At 50.2% G+C, this 21,419-nt stretch overlaps 1 protein-coding gene across 1 annotated transcript; it reads left to right on the forward strand.

The window, feature by feature from the left end:
• The first annotated feature begins 1,463 nt into the window (after positions 1 to 1,463).
• On the forward strand, positions 1,464 to 20,276 carry LOC131291299 (leucine-rich repeat serine/threonine-protein kinase 1). The gene is made up of 16 exons (XM_058320496.1): positions 1,464 to 1,590; positions 1,663 to 1,828; positions 7,479 to 7,638; positions 7,708 to 8,138; positions 8,202 to 8,517; positions 9,864 to 10,449; positions 10,498 to 10,794; positions 10,864 to 11,270; positions 11,442 to 12,992; positions 13,077 to 13,259; positions 14,275 to 14,305; positions 14,753 to 15,450; positions 15,502 to 15,841; positions 16,413 to 17,002; positions 18,254 to 18,883; positions 18,971 to 20,276. Exons 1-16 carry the CDS (start codon positions 1,531 to 1,533, stop codon positions 20,028 to 20,030), a joined length of 7,506 nt encoding a protein of 2,501 aa, XP_058176479.1. The 5' UTR covers positions 1,464 to 1,530; the 3' UTR covers positions 20,031 to 20,276.
• Positions 20,277 to 21,419: the final 1,143 nt, after the last annotated feature.

A 21,419-nucleotide genomic window follows, 5' to 3' on the forward strand; every position in this document is an offset into this window, starting at 1 on the left:
TCGTTCAAAATCCACCCCATGTTGACGATCGGTCACTTGATTGGCAGCCTGAGCTGAACCGATGGGGGAGCTCCGGCAGGAAGTTGCTAACCCAATCTAAAGTGCTGGGCAAACGCGTTCCCATCGCGTTTCGGCTCGTACTTTCATATCATTTTACCGTTTGCTCTTTCATCCCAACCGTAGGAATACGAATGGCACCGCTGGAGACGAAGCGAAGGTGGTCAATCTCCTCCGTCCTTGGAAGAAAAAAGGTCCAGATTTCGGATTGTTCGATCGGACCTGCTTGGAAGTACCATGGTTCGGTTAATTACCTGACGGCATCGCAGGGCTCTCGTTGTCGACGGGCAAACGAAAACTGACCACATGAAACCTGATCGGTCGGCATAAATAAACCGCACCCAGCCTGACTTCCGTACGGTCACGTTCGGTGCAGCTAATGCACGGCTTCCTAAAGGGGCAGTTTTTTGGCTTCCGTGCGGCAAACGGCAGAGCCCGTTTCGTATAATATACGATGATCCAGCCATACGGCAGCTGACCGCAGGAATTACCATAAAACAAGAATAATAAGAATAGCAGTAACTAAGAAACGGGTTGGACGGGAGCATTACCCTCCGAACTACCATATTTGTTACTATGAGAGTCTCAAATATTTATGAAACTTTGTTCATTTATCAGAATGCCATTGATACGTAATCAACTGACGTATTCTTTACTTGTAGGTTTTTATCCTAGATTCCGATTGCCCTACAATAAGAGTTGGTTCGGTAATTTGTGTTCACGCCTCGTGTCACACAAACGCTAATCCGCCGGTGAACCGACCTGGAAGGCTGTCGGCGGCCGGTGGAAGCCGATACAGTTGTGGGAAATACGATCAGCCAACGGGCGCCGTTACGCCGTATAAGTTCGCGAGTTCACTTTTTTTTCGCGCGTTACGTAATGGCCTGCCTGCTCAGAGGAAGCGAACCTGTGGGGTCCTTTTTCCTGGCGTAGAGCATTCTTTCTCTTCTGCCAGCAAGGCAAGCGATGTAGGGACGTTGGAGATTCAGTAAGGTTTGCCTACACTGGCTTTGTGCATGAGTTTTTGTAAGGAGAGTGATCCACTGCATCGTGTAGTTTGCTTCAGCGGGAGCATTTTGCTAATCGCGTTTGGGGTTCCGGCGGTGGGTGTTCTTTTCGTGGAAATGTTATTTCCCACCTGGTTGGCTCTGGGCTCGTACGAGTGTAGTTCGTTTCAGCTGGCTTGACTCAGTAGAATCCAGCCCATCCGAGAGGATGCATGCCGTCCGCGATGGTGAAACGACCGATTTTCCCCGACCGAGGGGCTTATTCGAACGCAAAATACGCGCGCTGCGTGTGGCGGGCCGACTGTATAATTGTTCCGTTCGTCTCTTCAAGGCCGCCTTGTGGGATAATGTGGAACTGCTGGAGGACCTGCTGCAGGAGGAGGTGCACCTGATCGACTGCCTCGACGCGTGGGGCCGGGCGCCGATCCATGCCGCCGCCGTAACGGCCGACTCACGCTGCCTGCCAATGCTCATCAATGCCGGTGCCAACGCTAACGTGACAAGCGGTGCTAGGTGTGACAATAAGGTAATATCCGGCACGTGGTTCGTGTGTTTTGGCCCGGTGTTCGTCAACGCTAAGAGTCTCGTTTCCTTCCAGACTGCCCTCCATCTCAGTGCCGAGCATGGTCATGTGAGCAACATCAAGGTGCTGCTGGACGCGGGCGCCTCCTTCATTGCGAAGGATCGCAACGGACTGACGGCGCTCGATTTGGCAGAACGCAGCGGGCACGAGGCTTGCGTCGAACTGCTCAAGGAGGCGGCCGGTAAGTTTCTCTGTTCCCAGTTAATTAGTACCGTCCGCGTCCCCTTCGTCGCGAGGTCGAACGTCGCATATAAAGTAGGTTGAATAAATTGCAGCTTCTTGCCATTGTTTGCAAAGTTATCTCAAATTAAACCACGACGCGCGCGCTGCGTCGTACGATAAGATAAGCAACAGAGAACATTTCTGTCATGGGAATGAGGTGATAAATAGATCAGTGGTTTGTTTTAGTTCATTGCCTCTTTTTCACGTTCTAGCACATTCTACTATAAGCTATCAACCTTCTTTATCAGACATTGCACAAATGCTTCACACAACGTAAATTGATAGAAATGTGAAACATCATCATCTAAGGACTTGTCTCGTTAAACGGTACAAACGCAATCAACATGCCAATTTCGTGCTTTGCTAGCATGTTTAGGAACTAAAACATGCCCTTATAACAAATCAACAATCAATCATTCGTTATCAGCTTATTAAAATAAGTACTCAGTTTGTTCACACGATTGTGCTCGAATCATTCGGCCAAACTTTTTTTACTAATCTTCAATTATTTTTATTATTAATTTTATTTTAAAAAAACCCGGTAGGATTGTATGAACATTCTGTGTTCTGTCATATGTTAACACTTGGATGTTTTGTATTTCATTTCATTTCAACACATTTTCTTTCTCAACTATCGAGAGAAATGTTGATAAAAAGGGATATGGATAACAAAGCATTTGGTTAGGAATAGTTTTGTCGTTCCGTGTTCATGTGTAAATTCTAGATATTGACTGGTATTTGTAAAATATTTCGGTTACGGGCCAATATCATTTAAAAAAAAGCGAATATGTATTACAAATCTTTCACATTCAACTTGATTGGTTAAATAATGTTAATCTCATAGGTAGTGTATAAGTTGATTTGAAAAACAGTTTACAAACTCAGTTGACAAATGAAATTCACAGGACAAATTTAAAACATTGTAAAGGGGGTTTGCGGCATCGTCAAACATGTAACATAATGTGCTTCGAGATAAGGACACTTTTTCTGGCAACCTTTGCGATATTCTTCTCTCCTAGCAGAGGATTATAATTTGATTCCGGGTGATTTTTGTTTCCCTTCCGGGAAAAAATAAAGAGAGCACCTCCTCGGAAAGGACTCGCACTCCAAGCGATGCGCATTCAGCACACGACGTGTATGTGTAGCCTCGTTACCATTGCCTCCATTGCTTCGGCGCTGTACAGTTTTATTTTTAGCGAAGGAGTGAGGGAGTACACCCGGCGGATGTGTGTGCGATTGCGTGGCAGTGGGCATGTCCTGCCGTTCGGAGGCTTTGAGTTTTTTTTCCCCATGCCGGATGTTCTCGTTGTACATTGCTCAGTCGCGGTTAACAGTAGCCGAACGGGGCCCGGTTGGGGGGACAGAAAACAAACTCCCCTAGACACGCGGAAGCTTACAGTTTCTCCGCGCCCGGATGTGGAGCCGACTCGCGTGCACGTGTTCGAGGGCCTTTATAGTGGGGAAACAGAGAGAAAGAGAGGGAGAGATACCGTGTATGGGAGCAACCGGGTAGGTGGGTAGACGTAGGATTGTGTATCGATTTTTCTGCGATTCCCCTCGTCGGTTCGTCTGCGGTTTTCGGAAAAAAGACCCCCTTTCGGTGCGCTTGGAAACGATCGGTCGGCATTGTTGCGAATCGCGTGCATCTCGACTCGGGACAGAACGGTGCGCAACCGGGGCCCTTTTCCCAGTCCCAGTCTGCGGTGTGACATCCTTCGGCTTGCCCCGGACCACCGTGGCCATGTTTCGCCGTCGACAAACGAGCACGTCATAATTAGCGTCTTCGTGCGCTCTTATCTGGATCATACGTCAGGCGACGGATTGTTCCACGGTCGGGTACGGTTTGCGTCCGCGTCACGGCACGGCGACGGGTGTTTGTAGCGTCAGTAAACCGTTCGGAAAGGGCTGGACCGGGTGTGTCTGCCTAAAGCCAGTGACTGAAGCGCAACGGTGCGTGGTTAACGGTTGCGGACGTTGCAGTCGATCGTCGTTGTGGATCTATCTTTGTTTTCTTCTCTCAGTTCCTTATGTGTCGCCGGACTACAGTCGTGCCCGGCTGGCGGATTGTGCAGTAGAAACGGGGTGCCAACCGTTGTTCACTGTAGTGACCCGGCCAACGCTTTGCCTCGTAGTTGGTACATCACTCTCGTCGTTTCCCTCCCTCTGGTGGATACATTCTTACCAAGGTTTCCTTCTAACATCTTGTGTCTCGGTGCGTTGAGTGCGCGTGTTCTAAGTGTTTTTCTCCGGTCAGTAGTCCGTCCGCCCGGCCGCATAGCACCATGTCCTGGAAGTTCCGCGAGGTTCCGAAAACCGGCGCCGAGCGGGCGTTCGATGCATGCGACTACTTCGTCGACGAGGTGATCGAACCGTGGAAAATACCAGGTAATAAAACGAAAACCACCACCACCGCAATCGTTTCCGCAATGGTAATAACCTTCTTTTATGTTTATCAGTCTGTAACCATTGACCCTTTGTGTACTACAGTGCAGTGTGTTGTGCTGATTAAAGTGCAAGCAATAATCATATTCTTAATGCGATCAAGTAATGTAGGCGATGGAGAAATACAGGATGTACTTTGTTCCATCTTCAGACACCACTATGTATGATGGCACAAGTCCTATTGGTTCGGTAATGGACTTCTTCTTCTTCTTCTTTCGCTATGCGAGTCGGGGTATATCCTCCTACGCTAAGTCGAACGTTTGTTCCCTTACTCGTAATCAGAGGCGTACCGACTCTGTCCGAACTCCTATGAAGGGGCTCGTCCTTTAGGACCGGCTAATAATAGCCATATGTCCACCCGCCGGCCACGGGAGGGATAATTCCTTCCGTTGTCAGGACACAAGAACTCGTGGTCCGCTTGATTGACTCAAACAGAACGAGATGTGCGGCAGCTAGGATTTTTCTGACCTGAGCTCCAGCTCGGCGTGACCACGCGGTCGTGCCGTAACCTTACTTTTCCGCTAACCCTTTCAGGAACTGCACTGCTAACCTCCGCTCTGATTCACTGCCGAACTGAAACTGCGGTAATGGACAAATACAGACAGTCGTAAACGTCAAACGCATAAAACCTATGTTTACCATTGATTGGTGAAGGGAAATGTTTAATCGATCTAAATCAATTATGATAAAAATGACTGCATCAAACAGGGCAAAATTAATGTTTTCGGCAATGTCAGTGCAACTGTGTTATCAACACATTCGTTACTTACACATAGAAGATCTTGTTAACACTAGAACAACCAGACCAATCAATTTACCAGACCGGACACATTTTTTTTGTAAATGTACTAATACTGATCAATCATTTGAATTCCCACTAGAAGAAGGTGTACGTCATCATGGTACGTTGGGTTGGCCCTTTTTTTGGCTTGTAATATCACCAAAGCAACGTCAAATCGATGTCAATCAACAGGCAAGCCCATATGTTGTGCACCCCGTTGTGTTGCGAAAAGCGCAATGCGCGGGTTAGGCGCTTTTATTTCTTCGTGTGTCCATGCCGTTTACGTAGGGTTTGGATGTTAGCCCCTTACGTGTTGGGTGTGCTGCTTGCGTCCGGGGGGGTTTTGCATATATCTGAATTTAAATTCAATGGGCACGGTCTGGGTGTGTTGCGGTGTTGAATTTTAAAGCCCAATTACATTATACCCACCACCCGGTACACCCCCGTGCCAACCATCATTGTCCGTTGCACACCGAAACGGCATTAATTCAGCCAGATTGGGCTGCTAGAGAGCCAACGTAGAAATCATGGTCCGCATCTGGTCGCTCTCACTTTCCTTTTGCTGTCATATTTTCGCTTCTTTTCGAAGGCTACCTCCGCGGGCAATCGCTGGCTGCACGTGAACGCACCGATCCGTAACGATCGCAAAGAAAACCACGCGACGCACACGTGAAGATGTGAATGAATCACGATAAATGTTCAAGCGTTAATTAAAAAACTTCGCTGCTGTTAGCTCGTTTGTTTTTCTTCTGTATTGCATCGGGAGTGAATCAATCAAGTTGGGTGAAATCCGGCGGGGGAGAAAACTGATTTGATTCATCAACACTAGTCGTTCCGGAGGGTGTAGTTTTAACCATTTTTTCTTACTGAAATTAAGGCTGCAGGATATTTTTGCCTTACAATTGCGTAGAAGCATGAGGCATTTCTCGACGCACATAATTTTTATTCCAAAGCTCTGCAATTCACACTTTTTGACGGCTACGAATGAGGAAGGAAGAAGGGGTGGTACTAAAATTTGGAAAATTTGCGCTCTAATTGCTCCAGAACTTATGTTCTAAAATGAGTGATAAATACCTGCTCCGATGATGCTATCATAAGTATATGTACGTCAGTGTTAATTCGAAGCGACTGCGATGCCACTCAATCAACCGCAGCAGGCGAAACCACAAAAAGGTTAAACTGAACAAAGAACAGATTCGATCTGATGTACGACAAATTAATAACGACGCCATCGATTTCATTACTTTGGTTGCTTTGTGGCGAACCGGAAGATCTATTTTGCTCGCACGGTGTTCGGTTTTTCTTTCATAAACGGGTTCAACACACCCTTTTAAAAGTAATACATATTCATAACCCGTTTTCAATCTATAACTTTAGTTCGATGTTATGTCAGACAACTTGATTATCGTACTGTAAAAAAGATCGATGTATAATCTCTTCGTTATATATGGACGAACGCACAACACTAATTTGCAGAATGTTATTCGACGGAGCTGCAAAAAGGGCCAGATGATCAAAAAGATACCGAAAGCGCGGGTTGGATACCTTTAATGATGATTTGATGTTTCCAAAGCATTACTAAACCCTTTTGAATAGAGTTGTAAATAGTAAAGTTACATTAAAAAGTGGTGTAAGAAAGAATATAACAAATTTCATCATTACATTTTTTATACATTTTCATACTTCTTTTCCTTGAGTTTTGATCTTTTTTGAGAAATAAATTTTGGTTCGTTGTATTGTTCATTAATTTCTTTGATTGTACTTGGAATTAACGATGACTCAGGAAATTTTAGCATGAGCAAAAATATAAAAAAAAAATATATATAAGATAGAAAAGGTCTATAAAAACGATAGAAAAAGTCTATCAAAAAGTAAAGGAAGAATGCACCTGGGACACCTCGTTCAACAGTTTTAATTTTCATTTTTGGGGAAAAACAAACCTGACATCGTGAACGAATCCGATTAAAATTGAAATTGGTTTTTGTTATAAAGCGTTAAAAATTGTTTACTGGTCGGAAAGCCGACCTCTGCGTTATATCAAATGGGGATTGAACTTAGAACAACAGATTGAAAGACTGATCGCTGTACCATATACGCTGAAAAATTCTGTTCCCTCAATATGGGTCCATCTAACCAGGATACCTAGTTGATTGAAAAAGAGGAGCTAGTTTTGAAATAAATAACAGCTTCCCAGGTTCGAATTAGCTATGAGGCTTTGCGTAGAATATGCGAAATTTAGTAGAAGAAACAAAAACTGCGTTGTAGAAGATCAAGGACTCGTTGATTCAATATACTTGACAAACTAAATGTATCCTAAGTTGAAATAATTTTGATGTAAAATATAACCGACCTCATTGTTGTTCTTTTCTCTTTTCTCTTCGTGCAGACACCCGCGAACAGATTCGTACCCAGAAGCACAGGGCGCTACGTGAAGCGGTCACGGCGACAGATGAGGGTGCTGTGCAGCTGCTTCTGGAGGGCATCGGTGCCGAGCGGGAGATCATCGTCAACATGGCACCGGGCGGGGCAAACACGCTTCTCTTTATGTGAGTCTCTAGTCAAATTCAACACTTTGACAGTTCCGTTTAATTGTTCATTCCTCTTTCGCTTTCCAGCGCGGCACAGGCCGGTTCGGAGCGAATCGTGCAGATGCTGCTTTCGGCCGGAGCGGACGGGCGGGCCCACGCCGTCACGAGATACTCACCGCTGTACACGGCGGTCCACAATGGACACGCCAAGGTGGCCGCAATGCTGCTCGAGCGCTTTCCGCAGCTGGTGCAGCAGGTGACGGTCGAGCGCTGGTTGCCGTTCCACGCCGCGTGCATCAACGGCCACAGTACGGTGGTGGAGATGCTGATACGGCACCCGTACGCCGAGGAGCTGCTCAGCACGTACCGTAGCCCGAACGGGGAGCTCGAGTGGCGGCTCGCGTTCGACCCGAACGCGCAGGATGTGGCCGGCCAGACGGCACTGTACGTCGGCTGCCTGCTCGGCAACCCGCAGCTCGTGCAAACGCTGCTCTCGTGGCGCGTGAAGTGTGTCCGCCGTTCGGGCCCGACCAGTTCCTCCTCCGCAGCTGGCCTGCCCGGTGCAGCGCCGTTAGACGGAGAATCATCGGAAAACGCCAGCAGCAATACCACCACCAATCCGCTCAGTCCCACCAGTCGGAAGATTTCTTTCGGCATCCAGTCGATTATGTCTCGGCTAAGTCTCAGCGGTCGCTCCGACCCGTCGATGGACGCCGAGGGTGATGACTGCGAGATGCGCTGCCCCCTCGATCTGGACATACTGTGTGGGGCGGCTCGGGAAACTGCACTGCTGGCGGCGGTGCGCGGTGGCTTTCTAGACGTCGTTACGATACTGCTAGAAAACGGGGCCGACCCGAACGTGATAGCGCGCGCCGTGGAGGACCAAAACGATCCCAAGTGAGTCTTCGTTCATCGCAAGTTTAGCCTTTGAGTTAACAGATTCCTATTGAACATGTCATATGTGACGCTGAGAAACGCAACCAGATCCCTTCATGTATTCATCACAATTTGACATGATCAATGCTTCAAATATTTCGTAAACTCTTCTGGCAGTATGACAACAAAAAGCTTTTCTCTTTTCTCTTACGTAGTACTACTATTTTTTAATCATAAGTGTTCTAGTTAAGAGTAGTTAAATCTGGATAAAGGTTTGTTTTGCTTTGCACTACGTTGTCAACATGTGTTGGCGAGCGTTCTAACAAATAAGGTCCCGCTAAGGTAGACTTTCTAGCTGATTTCCTAGCTCTTAGCTTAATTGGAAGTTTAAGAATTGCTGGTTCTCTACCGGGTAGTTGTCTAAGTATCGTTTTTTATGTTTTATTATAGCTAGTTGCCTCTGCTTTTGTTAGAGGCGTCATGAGGGAAAAATCGATCGCTTGGATGTCGCGGTGTATTCTGCCCCATATATCCCAGTGCATATTACTCCTGATGAGGATGCTTTGTTCATGTCTCCAGTAATCGATGTTGCTGTTGTTATTTTTTTATTCTAAAGCTGGCCTTTATGATATTTGAGATGACTACCAGAGATTATATTGATGTGCTAAACGTGCGTTTGCTGTCATCAATTTGGAAATTTCGAAAGGAACATTTATGATCCATCTGCTTGTTAATACCATGGCAACCAACCATTCAATAGTTGAAGAAAAAAGGAGATTTTTTTTGGATTGGAAAGGCATTTCATTGGGGATATTTGATTATCTGTATTTATTCAAAAATAAATGGTACGCAATCCTATTCGAGCTAGTGCGGCCAATACCGACACGTTGGACAATCTTTGCTAGTTAACTCCAATAAGTGTATACCAAATCGAACTATTCAGATCATTTAAATGATTTAAAAGTGTATCTACATTTATCAAACTCTTAAATGTATTATACTTTCACGTTAGTTAGGGATGAAGCCTTTAAAACCCGATTGTATTTTAGTGGTCTTATAGCAACATGGCAATCATTAAATGGACTTTCAACGCTCTATCTTATTATTTTCGGTAGACTATGTGTACTATCAATTTCCGTATTTGTTTAGGCAAATTTGGCAGGTTTTTATCATAAAATTATTGACAGTAAGAAATCGTAAAAACCGAGGTGGTCTTATGGCAACTTTACAGAGGGTATTCAACAACAAAGCAGGTCATGTAACAAATATGATTGTGATTGGAAGCGATGTTGACGTTACTGAGTCAATGAAAAAGAGTAACATTTATTTTCTTTTGCTGTTTATTGATGTTCTCTCCCACACTCTAGATCGTCGGACGAAATCTACGGCTTTTCGAACGTCCCGCTCGCCGAAGCGACCCGTCAAAAGTCGCTGCCGATGGTGGAGCTGCTGCTGAAGCACGGAGCGCGGGACGATCAGTCGGTGGCGCTCGGCATCGCGGTGCAGAACGCCGACGAGCCGATCATATGCCGGCTGCTGTCGATCAAGGCGCACCCCGACCCGGACTACAAGATCAACAAGAAGGCGTTCGCCGGCCAGGAACCGTCGGCGGCCGAGTACAGTGCGTCGCCGCTCGCGTTCGTCAAGCTGGGCAGCAACTGCACCTACAGCACGCTGTTCCCCAGCACGGCCACGATGATCAACTGGCACAGCAACAACTGCCGGCTCGGGCTGATCCGGATGAGCTGGCTGAGCGAGGCGGTGCTGCAATGCAATCGCAAGCTGCGAGCGCACCCGCAGTGCCACCGGCTGGCACTGGCCGCGCTGACGCGCATTGACATCTCGCACAACACGCTCACGACCCTGCCGGCGGAGCTGTTCACGCTGGGCAGCCTGCGCTATCTGAACGCGGCCCAAAACAAGATCGAGCGGGTTCCGCTGCCGGACGAGCTGGTCGAGCCACCGGAGGCGGGTGCCCGAGGGCGGCGGGGCTCGGGCAAGCTGCCCGACTACCACTGTCCGGTGCTGGAGGAGCTCTACCTGCAGGACAATCGGCTCGAGTGTGTGCCGGCCACGCTGTTCCGCCTGCCCAGCCTCACCATCCTGGACGTGTCGAACAACAAGCTGCAGGAGCTGCCGTTCGAGATGTGGAAGGCGCCGAAGCTGAAGGAGCTGAACGTGGCGTTTAACTTTCTAAAAGACCTACCCTCGTTGCCGCTGGCCGAAGCGGTGCCGATCGGGGCCGACTGCGCCCGACTCGATCTGCCTTCGCCCGGCCCGCCCGACGGTGTGCCCGGCGTGGCGGCCGGTTCGGTGGCGGCCCTGTTCAATCCCTACACCGGCGCCTCGTTCGACGATGGCACCGAGGCGCTGTCTCGCAACCGGCACGTCACCAGCCTCGAGCTCGTTAAGCACCACATCTGGGCACGCTCGCTCGAGGTGACCGAGCAGGAGCTGCGGCTGGTGGACGCACGGGCCGACAGTGCCCTGTCGCAGCTGAGCAGTCTCAACTTGGCGAACAATTTGTTCACCAGCATCCCGCTGGCGTTGCCCTGCCTGGCGGTCAACCTGACGCGGCTCAACATGTCCTACAACAACCTGCGCTCGATGGGCCACGTCACGAGCTACCCGGCGTCGCTGAAACAGCTCGATCTCGGTCACAACGACATCAGCTGCTGGCCGAGCCTGCCGCGTCTGACGGCGTCCGATCCGCACCTCATGTGCTACAACCCGCAGGAGTCGAAGAAGCAGCACACGGGCGCTGGGGACGGTGGGTCCGGCAGGCCAGCGGTCGGCAGCAGTGGAAGCAGCGGCGGCGGCAAGGGTAGCATATCGGCAGCTACCACCGGTTCGGGCAGTAGCATCGACGGAAGCGGAGACGTAGCGTCACCGTCGGCGTATGTCGGTGGCAACGAGGTGACGATGGTGGTGAAATCGTCTACCAGCTCGAACAGCATTACCTCGTTGCGGACGGCGGTACTGAAGAGTGTCTGCTGTCACCGGCGCCATCTACGGCTCGAGTCGCTTCGAACGCTCGTACTGGCGAACAACCTGCTCACGCGCATCCAACTTTCGACCGACGACGTGACGACGCTCGGCGAGTCGGAGGACGCCGAGTGGAGCCTGATCGGACTGGCCAAGTCACGGCTCATCTTTCCCAACCTATCGATGCTCGACATCAGCAACAACTGCCTGAAGGAGATCCCGCCCGCCATCCACGAGCTGACCAACCTGAGCGTGCTGAACGTCAGTGGCAACGTGGACGTGACCGAGCTGCCGCCACACATGGGGCTGCTTTCGCGGCTCTGGAACCTGAACACACGTGGCTGCCCGCTGCAGGATCCGCTGCGCTCCATGATCGAGAGCAAGAAGTACAAGACGATGGACATAGTCGGGTACCTCAAGTCGGTGTACGAGGATGCGCGCCCGTACGCGCGCATGAAGTTGATGGTGGTTGGCGTACAGGGCATCGGCAAGACTAGCCTGCTGGAGCAGCTGCGCAGCGAGGGGTCGGCCCGGGGCAAGAAGCCCGTCGACCACTGGGCGAAGCGGATGGGCCACCGGCACATCAACCAGAAGACGTCGCGCGGTGCTAACATGTCGACCGTCGGCGTAGACATCGGCGACTGGGTGTGCGAGAAGAAGGTCCGCGGCCAGTCCAACCACGGTCCGGTGGTGTTCCGCACGTGGGACTTTGGCGGACAGCGTGAGTACTACGCCACGCACCAGTACTTCCTGTCCAAGCGCAGCCTCTACCTGGTGCTGTGGCGCATCATCGATGGGCGGCGCGGGCTGGCCGAGGTGCTCCAGTGGCTCGGCAACATCCAGGCGCGTGCCCCCAACTCGCCCGTCATCATCGTCGGGACGCACTACGACGCGGTCGGTGAAACGCTGCCGGCGAAGAAGGCCGAGGAGTTGCAGCAGCTCATCCGTGACCGGTTCATCGCCGTGTCGGACGCGGAGAAGATTGGGCTGCCGCGCGTGCTGGACTCGATCGAGGTGAGCTGCCGCACCGGCCACAACATCAAGCTGCTGGCCGGGCTCATCTACGACACGGCGTTCTCGCTGCGGCCGCCCGGCTGCAAGGAACCGCTGCTGTACCAGCGCGTCCCCGCCAGCTACCTGGCGCTCGAGGACGTGGTCGCGCAGATCGCGGCCGCTCAGCGCCAGCAGGGCGCCGACCCGGTGCTGGACGCCGAGCGCTACCGCCAGCTGGTGACGCACGAGATGCAGCAGCGCGGCCTCAAGGGCTTCCGCGACTGGTCCGAGCTGAACCAGGCCACCATGTTCCTGCACGACAACGGTGTCCTGCTGCACTACGATGACGCGACCCTGCGCGACCTCTACTTCCTCGATCCGCAGTGGCTGTGCGATATGCTGGCGCACGTCGTCACGGTGCGCGAGATCAACCCGTTCGCGCGCACCGGCGTCATGAAGATGGACGACCTGCAGCACGTTTTCAAGAGTTCCTGTCTCGGTAGCAACAACCATCGCGGGTAGGTTGTAGCAGGCAGCTACCAAGAAATTGCTGGCATCTCACTAACCTTCTCTTCCACCCTCCCCCCCCCCCCCCCCCTTAGATACATCGTCAGTCTGCTGAACAAGTTTGAGGTAGCGCTTTCGTGGGACGCCCGGACCCTGCTGATACCTTCGCTGTTGCCGACGGAGGAGGACAGCAACTCGGATCGGATGGTCACGGTGAAGGTAAGCGATCTAGATCCGAATCGGCTCATAGCCTTTCCCTACGTTACGTATTCTCTTATGTTATTTGGAGCTTTATTTCCCTTCCACACATTTTAAGGTTTTAGAATTGTGTTCATGTTTAATAAACATAGTTGAATAAAAGAACCAGCAATTAAACAACACTCTTATATGTCAATTCGCCTCGTGTGGGTGAGTCGAAATCGCTTCGAGTAAAATGTTTTTGATAGATGTGTTAAAAACGAAAAGCAATGAGTGACTAAAGCTTCTTCTCAATACTCTTATGTCATTTCATAATTTATCAGATCCAGTTGGAATAGCAAATTATTATTTCATGTCCATATTAAGTTGTAGTTAATGCATCACTTACCATTTGAACGTTCGAAATCTTCAGCACCTCGAATCTTATTTTGCTACTGGTTGTAGTTCCCGACAGAATATCCTTTTTTTTACTGCGAGTTCGTGAGATGATTGATCGAAAATGTGTTGCTATTGCTGTATTCTCATTAGTTATAAGCAAACGTACGGTTTGAAAGTGAAATAGATCGATCTTTTTTGGATGAACATTGAAACATATGTATGCTTCTAGGATGAAATGAAAAAAATGATAATTCTGCTAGTGTGATTTACATTTGATTTCACTAAATTTAGGATTCAATTGTTTTTCTTTATAGTTCTTCAGAGGTTACAAAATAGATCCTGATAGTTGAGAGAGAATTGATCCGGATGGTTGATTCGAATTTCTTGTACTTCACATTTTCAATACACTATTCCAATAATCGTTCCGTGATCCGTGATCTCTGTTCAAGTTAATAAAGGGTTTACTTCTAAAACAAACGTTGCTCACAAACGTAACATTTGCATAAAAAAATAGAGAAATTTTAATGTCTTTTCATGCAAAAACGAAAAACGCTAGCAACTTTCTTTTGAAAGCAAGATAAAAAGTAGCATTTCTTTTGAATTCAGAACAAGTTTGATAACTTTATCATTCAAATTGAATTACTTATTTCTTATTTGTCTATTTTTGTAATGCAAACATTATGTAATCCAAACAATCTTTAAAACGTTTGAGACTAGTTTAGTAAATTTGATTTATTCGGAGGAAGTTGTGTGAAGCATGCACTTAAGGAAGCTAATGTAAATATTTCTTTTAAATTTCTATTATGTACAATTTAATTCGAACTGATATTGATTGAAGACAGTATTTACATTCATTTGATTTATATTCAGTTTATTTGTCTATATGCTGCATTTCAACTCTGCCGTTTGGTAGAGGGTTTAGATTAGAGAAATGTGCAAACTACTACAGCTAATTTATTGCTCCATAGCTGTCATTGATACTGCTGGGTGTATCAACACACGGTATAGCTTGTCAATATTAATAAATGTCTATCTTTCATTTCGTTCGTTAAAGATTGCAACCCGCTCGAAGGGTTGGGTCAGCCGGGCCCGGAGGAATCCGTTGCTAGGGATGACATCCAGCACGTCGCTCCCTTCGTACGACCAACCGCAGCAGTTCGCCTCTGGAACGGATCAGTCGCCGACGCGGATGGAGGCGCCGGAGGTGCAGACGGTCCGACATCCGGACCGCTCGATCTCCCGGCTGCTGCTCATGTCCTACTTCCCGTCCGGTTTCTGGTCGCGGCTCATCACGCGCGTCCTCGCCGACGACCAGGTGGTGGAGGCGGTGCGTGGTCTCTATCCGCTTCCGCGCGAGCTGCTGGATTTTGGCGGAACGGAGGAGCTGCCAGCGTTGGCGGCGCACTGGGCCGTGTGGCAGACGGGGCTGGCGTTGCACTACGGGCCGTCGACGGTGGTGTTCAAGATGCGCGAGATTGCCGTCACCTGCCCGAGCTCGCCGTACCGCAATCCGATGAATCGCTTCAAGCTGAAGCAGGACGGTATCTGGTGCGACATCGACCTGACGACCAGCTCCATCCTGGAGATACATTTTCCCTGTAGCACACTGCGGGTGACGGTACCGGGGGCTGATGGGGCTCCGGCGTGTGAACTCGAGCCGAGTGTGCAGTGCCTGACGCAGCTGTTGGCCCTCACCGTCGACCACATCGATCTGCTGCTGGAGGACTGGTATCCGACGCTCGGCACACGGTTCGTACACACGTCCGAGGGCCGGTTCCTGGTGACGCGTCTCGTGCCCTGTCCACGGTGTTTGCGTGAGTGCGAAGAGCGCCACGCACCCAACCTCCCGTCACAGGTGAAACCCTGCTCGGCGGCGCACAACCAGCGTGCACCGTTCGCCAACGGAGGCACGGACCGGAACGGCATCCACCGGCATCGGTTGAGCATCGGCGAACGGCCGGCCGGCGGATCGCTGGTCGGGGGCGAATCGAGCGGTGGCGGACTGAACGAACTACCTGGCATTCTGCACGATACGAATCCGGCCGCCGGCCGCAAGTCGCAGGACTCGCTCGGCTGGTCCGACTGTGACTCGGGCGTGGGCCAGGAGACGGCGGACAGCTCGAGCGAAACGTCCATCGAGGGCTATCCGCTGGTGCTGACGGGCGAGGGCTCCCCAAGCTACTCGTGGATGGTGGAGGAGTGCATCCTTGCGGCTTACGATCGGAAGCTGGTCTCCTGTCCGGTGCACGGCGAAATCGAACTCAGTCGCATCACGCCTGATGTGGTAAGCAACATGATACGTTCACTTTTATGGAAGGTGTCATTACCGGGATACCTCTAAATCAATCTGCGATAAGTATCCCATCACTGTCACCATATGAGGAGCGTGGCCAGTCCTGTACCGACCTTACTTAGCGACCTAAATACTGAGAACTCCCGAGACTTCGGATGAATGACGGACGCTGTTAGCTTTGTATCTGGCACTTCCAGATTAAAAATGCTAGCCTCTATTTTACAAATTTGTTGAAAAAACTGTCTTAAAAATATCTCCTTCGGTTTTCGTGTGGAGTCCAACGGAGTGAGTTCTGGCTTTTCTGCTTTAAAATTGTGGACAAAGTGAAAGGACTTATCATCCGTGGCATGTTAGCGACTTCAAGCAGGCTCAAGGTTGCATAGAATTTTTCCATGCAACATGATATTGCACAACTTTCTTCCATGCAACAGTACATGCTAAATTTTATATATTACAGAAATAAAATAGATTTTCTCTCGAACTATATCTAATTTCAACCTCGAACGAGACTTATCGACAATTCGTATGAATTTCATATCGATCTCGTTTTGTTCGTTTGCAGAACTTTATGGACCTGCCGGAGCGGTACCTGATCCGCTCGAGTGACATCAGCCGTGGGCCGCTGCTCGGGCGCGGTGCGTTCGGGTTCGTGTTCAAGGCGACGTGCAAGACCCGTTTCGCTCCGACCCGCCCCGGTGGCACCTCGCCCGGGCCCGCTACGACGATCAACGTCGCCATGAAGATGCTGCAGCCCGTCGCTCCGGGGCCACGCGCTCGCCAGAGCGCCATCATCGCGTACAAGGCGGCGCTGGGCAAGTGGGAACGCGATCCGCTTCAGCATGCCTGCAAAGCGTACTGTACGGCCCGGCAGGAGCTGGCCGTGCTGCTGACCCTTCGCCATCCACACATCGTGCCGCTGGTCGGTGTCTGCACGCAACCCCTGGCGCTCGTGCTCGACCTGGCGCCGAAGGGGGCGCTCGATGCGGTACTGCGACACTACCGGCGCAGCGGGGCCCGCATCGGGCCGTACTGCTTCCAGGCGCTCGTGCTACAGGCAGCCAAAGCGATGGAGTACCTGCACCAACGTCGCGTCATCTACCGCGACCTGAAGGCGGAGAACATTCTCGTCTGGGAGTTCCCGGAACCTCACGGGTAAGCATGTGATATTTTATCTACTTTTGCTTGTTTTCTACTCAAAGCAACTGCTATCACTTTACTGCTATGTTTATTTCACAATTTGTTTGTACACTCTATTTATCTATTAGTTGCTCCTATCCTAGAAGTTTTGAATGCCTAAGACATTACTTATGTTTTTTTTTTAAATATTTTTATCAATTGTTGCGATGTTATCATGAATATTTAAACTTTTTATTTTGGTTTGTTTTTTTTTGAATCACATTCTCTCTTTTAGCATATCGCTGATTTGATGCATTTAATGTGCTCACTTGCTTATTGCGCAGCATTAACTGAGCACTCTTTTCAATGATTATTCAGCGATGTGAATTATGTCACTCAATTCAATGAAATTATGTCTCACCTTTGCGGTCTAAAATTCATAAAAAAAAACTTACTTCATATTACGGCGGCGTATTATATTGGCCTTACTTTCGATCTTTGAACCCAATTTATGGGTTTAATTTTCAACGTAAAATAATAAACCTGTTTTTTTAACATGTGGTTTTGTATTTGTTTTCTAGTACACTAGTTTTTCTTCAAAAAATATAAAAGATTGAAAAATCTGTGGAGTAATGGTACCAATAGTTGTGCATTTAGTCATGCATCTAAAAATATGATGTAATTTATAAATGTAAAGAACACAATATTTTACTTATTTAAACCAATTGTGATCGAAACATCATTATGGTTCTGAAAAAAAGTAGGTAACATATTTTGACCAATGCCTTGTTTAGGTAATTTTGCAATTTTCAGGGAACTCAAGACATCAATTGATAAATTCTTATGGAATCTAGCATGTTAGTACAAAAATAATTTTTATTGATTACGGAGTGAAGAGTGTTTTTTCGAACACTCCGCAGAAGATCAAAGAACAATTCATACGAGAATAAATAAAGCTTTTGTATTTATTTCTTCATAAAGCTAGGATTTTATTCCACAACTACAACCACTATGGAAGCACTTATCCTAATACCGTTTGGGAATCAGAAACATCTTCAAAAATGATGAAGTTGTTCGGTGTTAAAGAGAGATCTGATGAAAATTGGTTCTTTGAACTGGTCAAGCAGACAAATCTTAAATGTGTCTCTGTTAGATGTAGCTTTGTATTTTAAGAAAAGCCTTTTTTTGTTTTGAAAAAGTATTCATCCGTTTGCGAGATATTGAACACGAAAATGGTTGACTGTTTGGATTCTGGTGTTAATTATCCGCTTCTTTGGTTGTTTGCAGCGCGGACCATCCCGCCAACGCGGTGCACATCAAGGTGGCAGACTATGGCATCAGCCGCATCACGCTGCCGTCCGGCTCGAAAGGTTTCGGCGGCACCGAGGGCTTCATGGCGCCGGAGATCATGCGGCACAACGGCGAGGAGGAGTACACCGAGAAGGTGGACTGCTTCTCGTTCGGCATGTTCCTGTACGAGCTGATCTCACTCCGGCAGCCGTTCGAGGGGCACGAGGCGGTGAAGGAGTGCATCCTCGAGGGGGGCCGGCCAGTGCTGACGCACCGCGAGACGCACTTCCCGTCCTACTGCCTCGACCTGATGGTGCTGTGCTGGGACCAGCAGCCGAAGGTGCGCCCGTCGGCCAGCCAGATCGTGTCGATTGCGACCGCGCCGGAGTTCACGCACCTGCTGGATGTGATCTCGCTGTCGCACGGTGGCAGCGTGCTCGATGGCATCGCCTGTATGATAGCGAGCGCGGACGAGGAGACGACGGTGGCGTCCGGGTACGAGCTGTGGCTGCCGTGCTCCAACTCGCGCATCGACATCCTCGGTGGGACGGCCAAGGGCTGGCAGCAGTACCACCGCATCCTGTGCCCGCAGGTGAAGACGGGCCCGGCGGGATCGAGCGGCGGAGGGTCCGCCTCGAACGCGAACATTGCGGCAGCGGGCGAAAACCAGAACCAGCAGCAGCATCAGCACGGAGGCAGCCAGGGTGGTGGGAGCGGGTCGTCGCAGCCCACCACGCCGCATCTGCTGAAGACGATCAAGCTGACGACGGCGTGCGCTGTCGAGTCGGCCGTCTGGATCGGCGACGCCGAGGGTAACATCTACGCGTTCCACGCAGCCGACTGCGCGCACCAGTTCTCGTACGCACTCGAGCCGTCGACACCGTCGCCCGTGGTGGCGCTCGTCTACCTGAAGAAGTTCCACCGCGTGGCGGCCGGGCTCGAGAACGGGCGCCTGTTCCTGCTCGACTCGACGCTCATCCCGAGCACGTGCGTGTCGGCCGAGGGCAGCTTCGTGCTGTCGGAGCTCGGTTCCGGCGAGCGGCTGTGCTCGGTGACCGCGCTCTGGCTGTCGGAGGACGAGTGCGAGCTGTGGTGCGGGGAGCGCGACGACGCCATCAGCGTGTTCTCGCTGCGCCACTCGCACGTGTCCGGCCAGCACCACCTCACGCACTTCCCGGCGCCCGTCCCGGTGCGCGGATTGAGCGTGGCGCTGCTGTACGCGTCGGCCGACGACTACGTGTTCTCCTATCTCGCGCCGAGCTACATCCTCTACCAGTGGCGATCGTCCAGCAAGCGCGTCGAGAACAAGCTGGACTGCACCAAGCTGGTACCGTGCTCGGAGAGCCTCAAGAGCATGCCGATCGACGAGCGGCTCAGCCCGGGCAAGTCGCAAATCAGCGCCCTGGCCGTGCTGGGCAACGAGCTGTACATCGGCACCGCCTGGGGCTGCATTATTGTGGTGGAGCGGGGCAGCCTGCGGCCCACCACCGTCTTCCGCCCGTTCGAGGAGGACGTACGGTGCATCGTGCCGGTGGTACCGGCCATCACCGGGGGCGGCGGTATCACCGCACCCCTGGTCGTCACCATCGGACGCGGCTACCGGTCGCTGATCGAGCGCTACACGGACGCGACGACAAGCGGGACCGCCTCGATGCGCCAGCTGGCAACGACGCCGACGAGCCAGGACAAGCGCCTCAAGGAGTCGCTGCTGCGCGACCGCTCCAACCACATACACGCGCTCATCTGGTCCGCCGAACACTGGGCTCCTATCTAAGGCGACGGCGTGCCCGGGAGGGTGGATCGTGGATCTGTGATTTGATTTAACTAACTGTTTTAACTCACCGTTTTCGCTTTCGCAGCAAAACCCGAGCATGCGAACGGCGCGAACATTGTAGGATAGGGGAGCGAGAGAGAGAGAGAGAGAGACAGAGAGAGGCCGTATAAACGATTAGTAAAACAAATGCAAAATAGCTATTTTATCATCATCTTCATTTTTGGTTTTTAGTACGTGGCAGAACCAGGCAGCGATCATGGAACAGGCTAGGGGGGGGGGGGGGGGGGGGAGGTCTCTCTGGGGACGGTGCTAGCATTATTTTGCGAAGCTTTGTAACGCAGGAAATGTGGGAAAAGCGACAGATGCGGAGATTTGTTTAAGAGAGAATAAAGTATTTCAACAAGTTGAAACAACATACATGAAATTGTTCGCCGTAATATCTTAGGTTACAGTATAAGTATGGTAAGTGGTTCGTTAACTAGGAGTAAATTACGTGCAAGTTGCATTAAAGACGCATACGAAAGCTAAACACGATAATGCATCAGAACAAGGAATAACTACTCACTTTGTTTGTGTGCTTTCCTTAGGTCAAAGTATATGTTTGTGCTAAAGTAAATCAGGCGATTGACTCAGGAACACACAAAGCGACATTTTCTATTACATGCTTTATGGAATAACTGCTTATACGCCGAGCATTACCAGACTTACCCTATTGCGACCACTCCTTGCATATAAAGGCAGCCTTGCACATTCCGCAACACCGATGCTCTCTCGTGTTTGCTCTCTATTTTCTCCAGCTAAACTCCACTTTTCGAGCTTCTGCACCTCCGATCCCAAAGCTTTTGCAAAGTTATTGGAAAATCTGTACCACTAGGGTGGTGGGTTTTCCCGGCAACGGATGTAAACAATCGACCCCTCCCTGCTCCATTGCCTGCCTCCCGTCCCGAAACCGTCTCCCTAGTGGTATCGAGCAAGCACCATTGTCTCTGGTCGACTGTTATCCCTGCAGCCTAACAAGCGCAGCCCACGGCAGGGGCTTCGTTGCAGAAGCCGATCTACTAACATACTTCAACGTGGCTTTGCTACGGTTCAGTCGAAATCTATCGGTAGACGAAGGTTGTTCGTTGTTCCCGGAGTGCTCATCTGGAGTGCTGTACGCGCCAGAGGTACCAGATTCCGTGCGTGATATCTCCGTGCGTCTGATGTAGATCACGTGTGCACACGGTTGCAGTTCCGGCCAATCGCGGAAATGGAACACTGACCAAGCGGTGCCGTTAGAGCTGGTTGGTGGCCTGTTCAAGTCCTGGTGCTATCAGCAAGCAAACTGAATTTTCGACACCGATCACCATTCAACCGACCGTCGTCGCTGGTCGTTTAAGGCGCTTCCCC

This window comes from Anopheles ziemanni, chromosome X, assembly GCF_943734765.1.
Source record: "Anopheles ziemanni chromosome X, idAnoZiCoDA_A2_x.2, whole genome shotgun sequence".
Lineage (NCBI taxonomy): Eukaryota > Metazoa > Arthropoda > Insecta > Diptera > Culicidae > Anopheles > Anopheles ziemanni.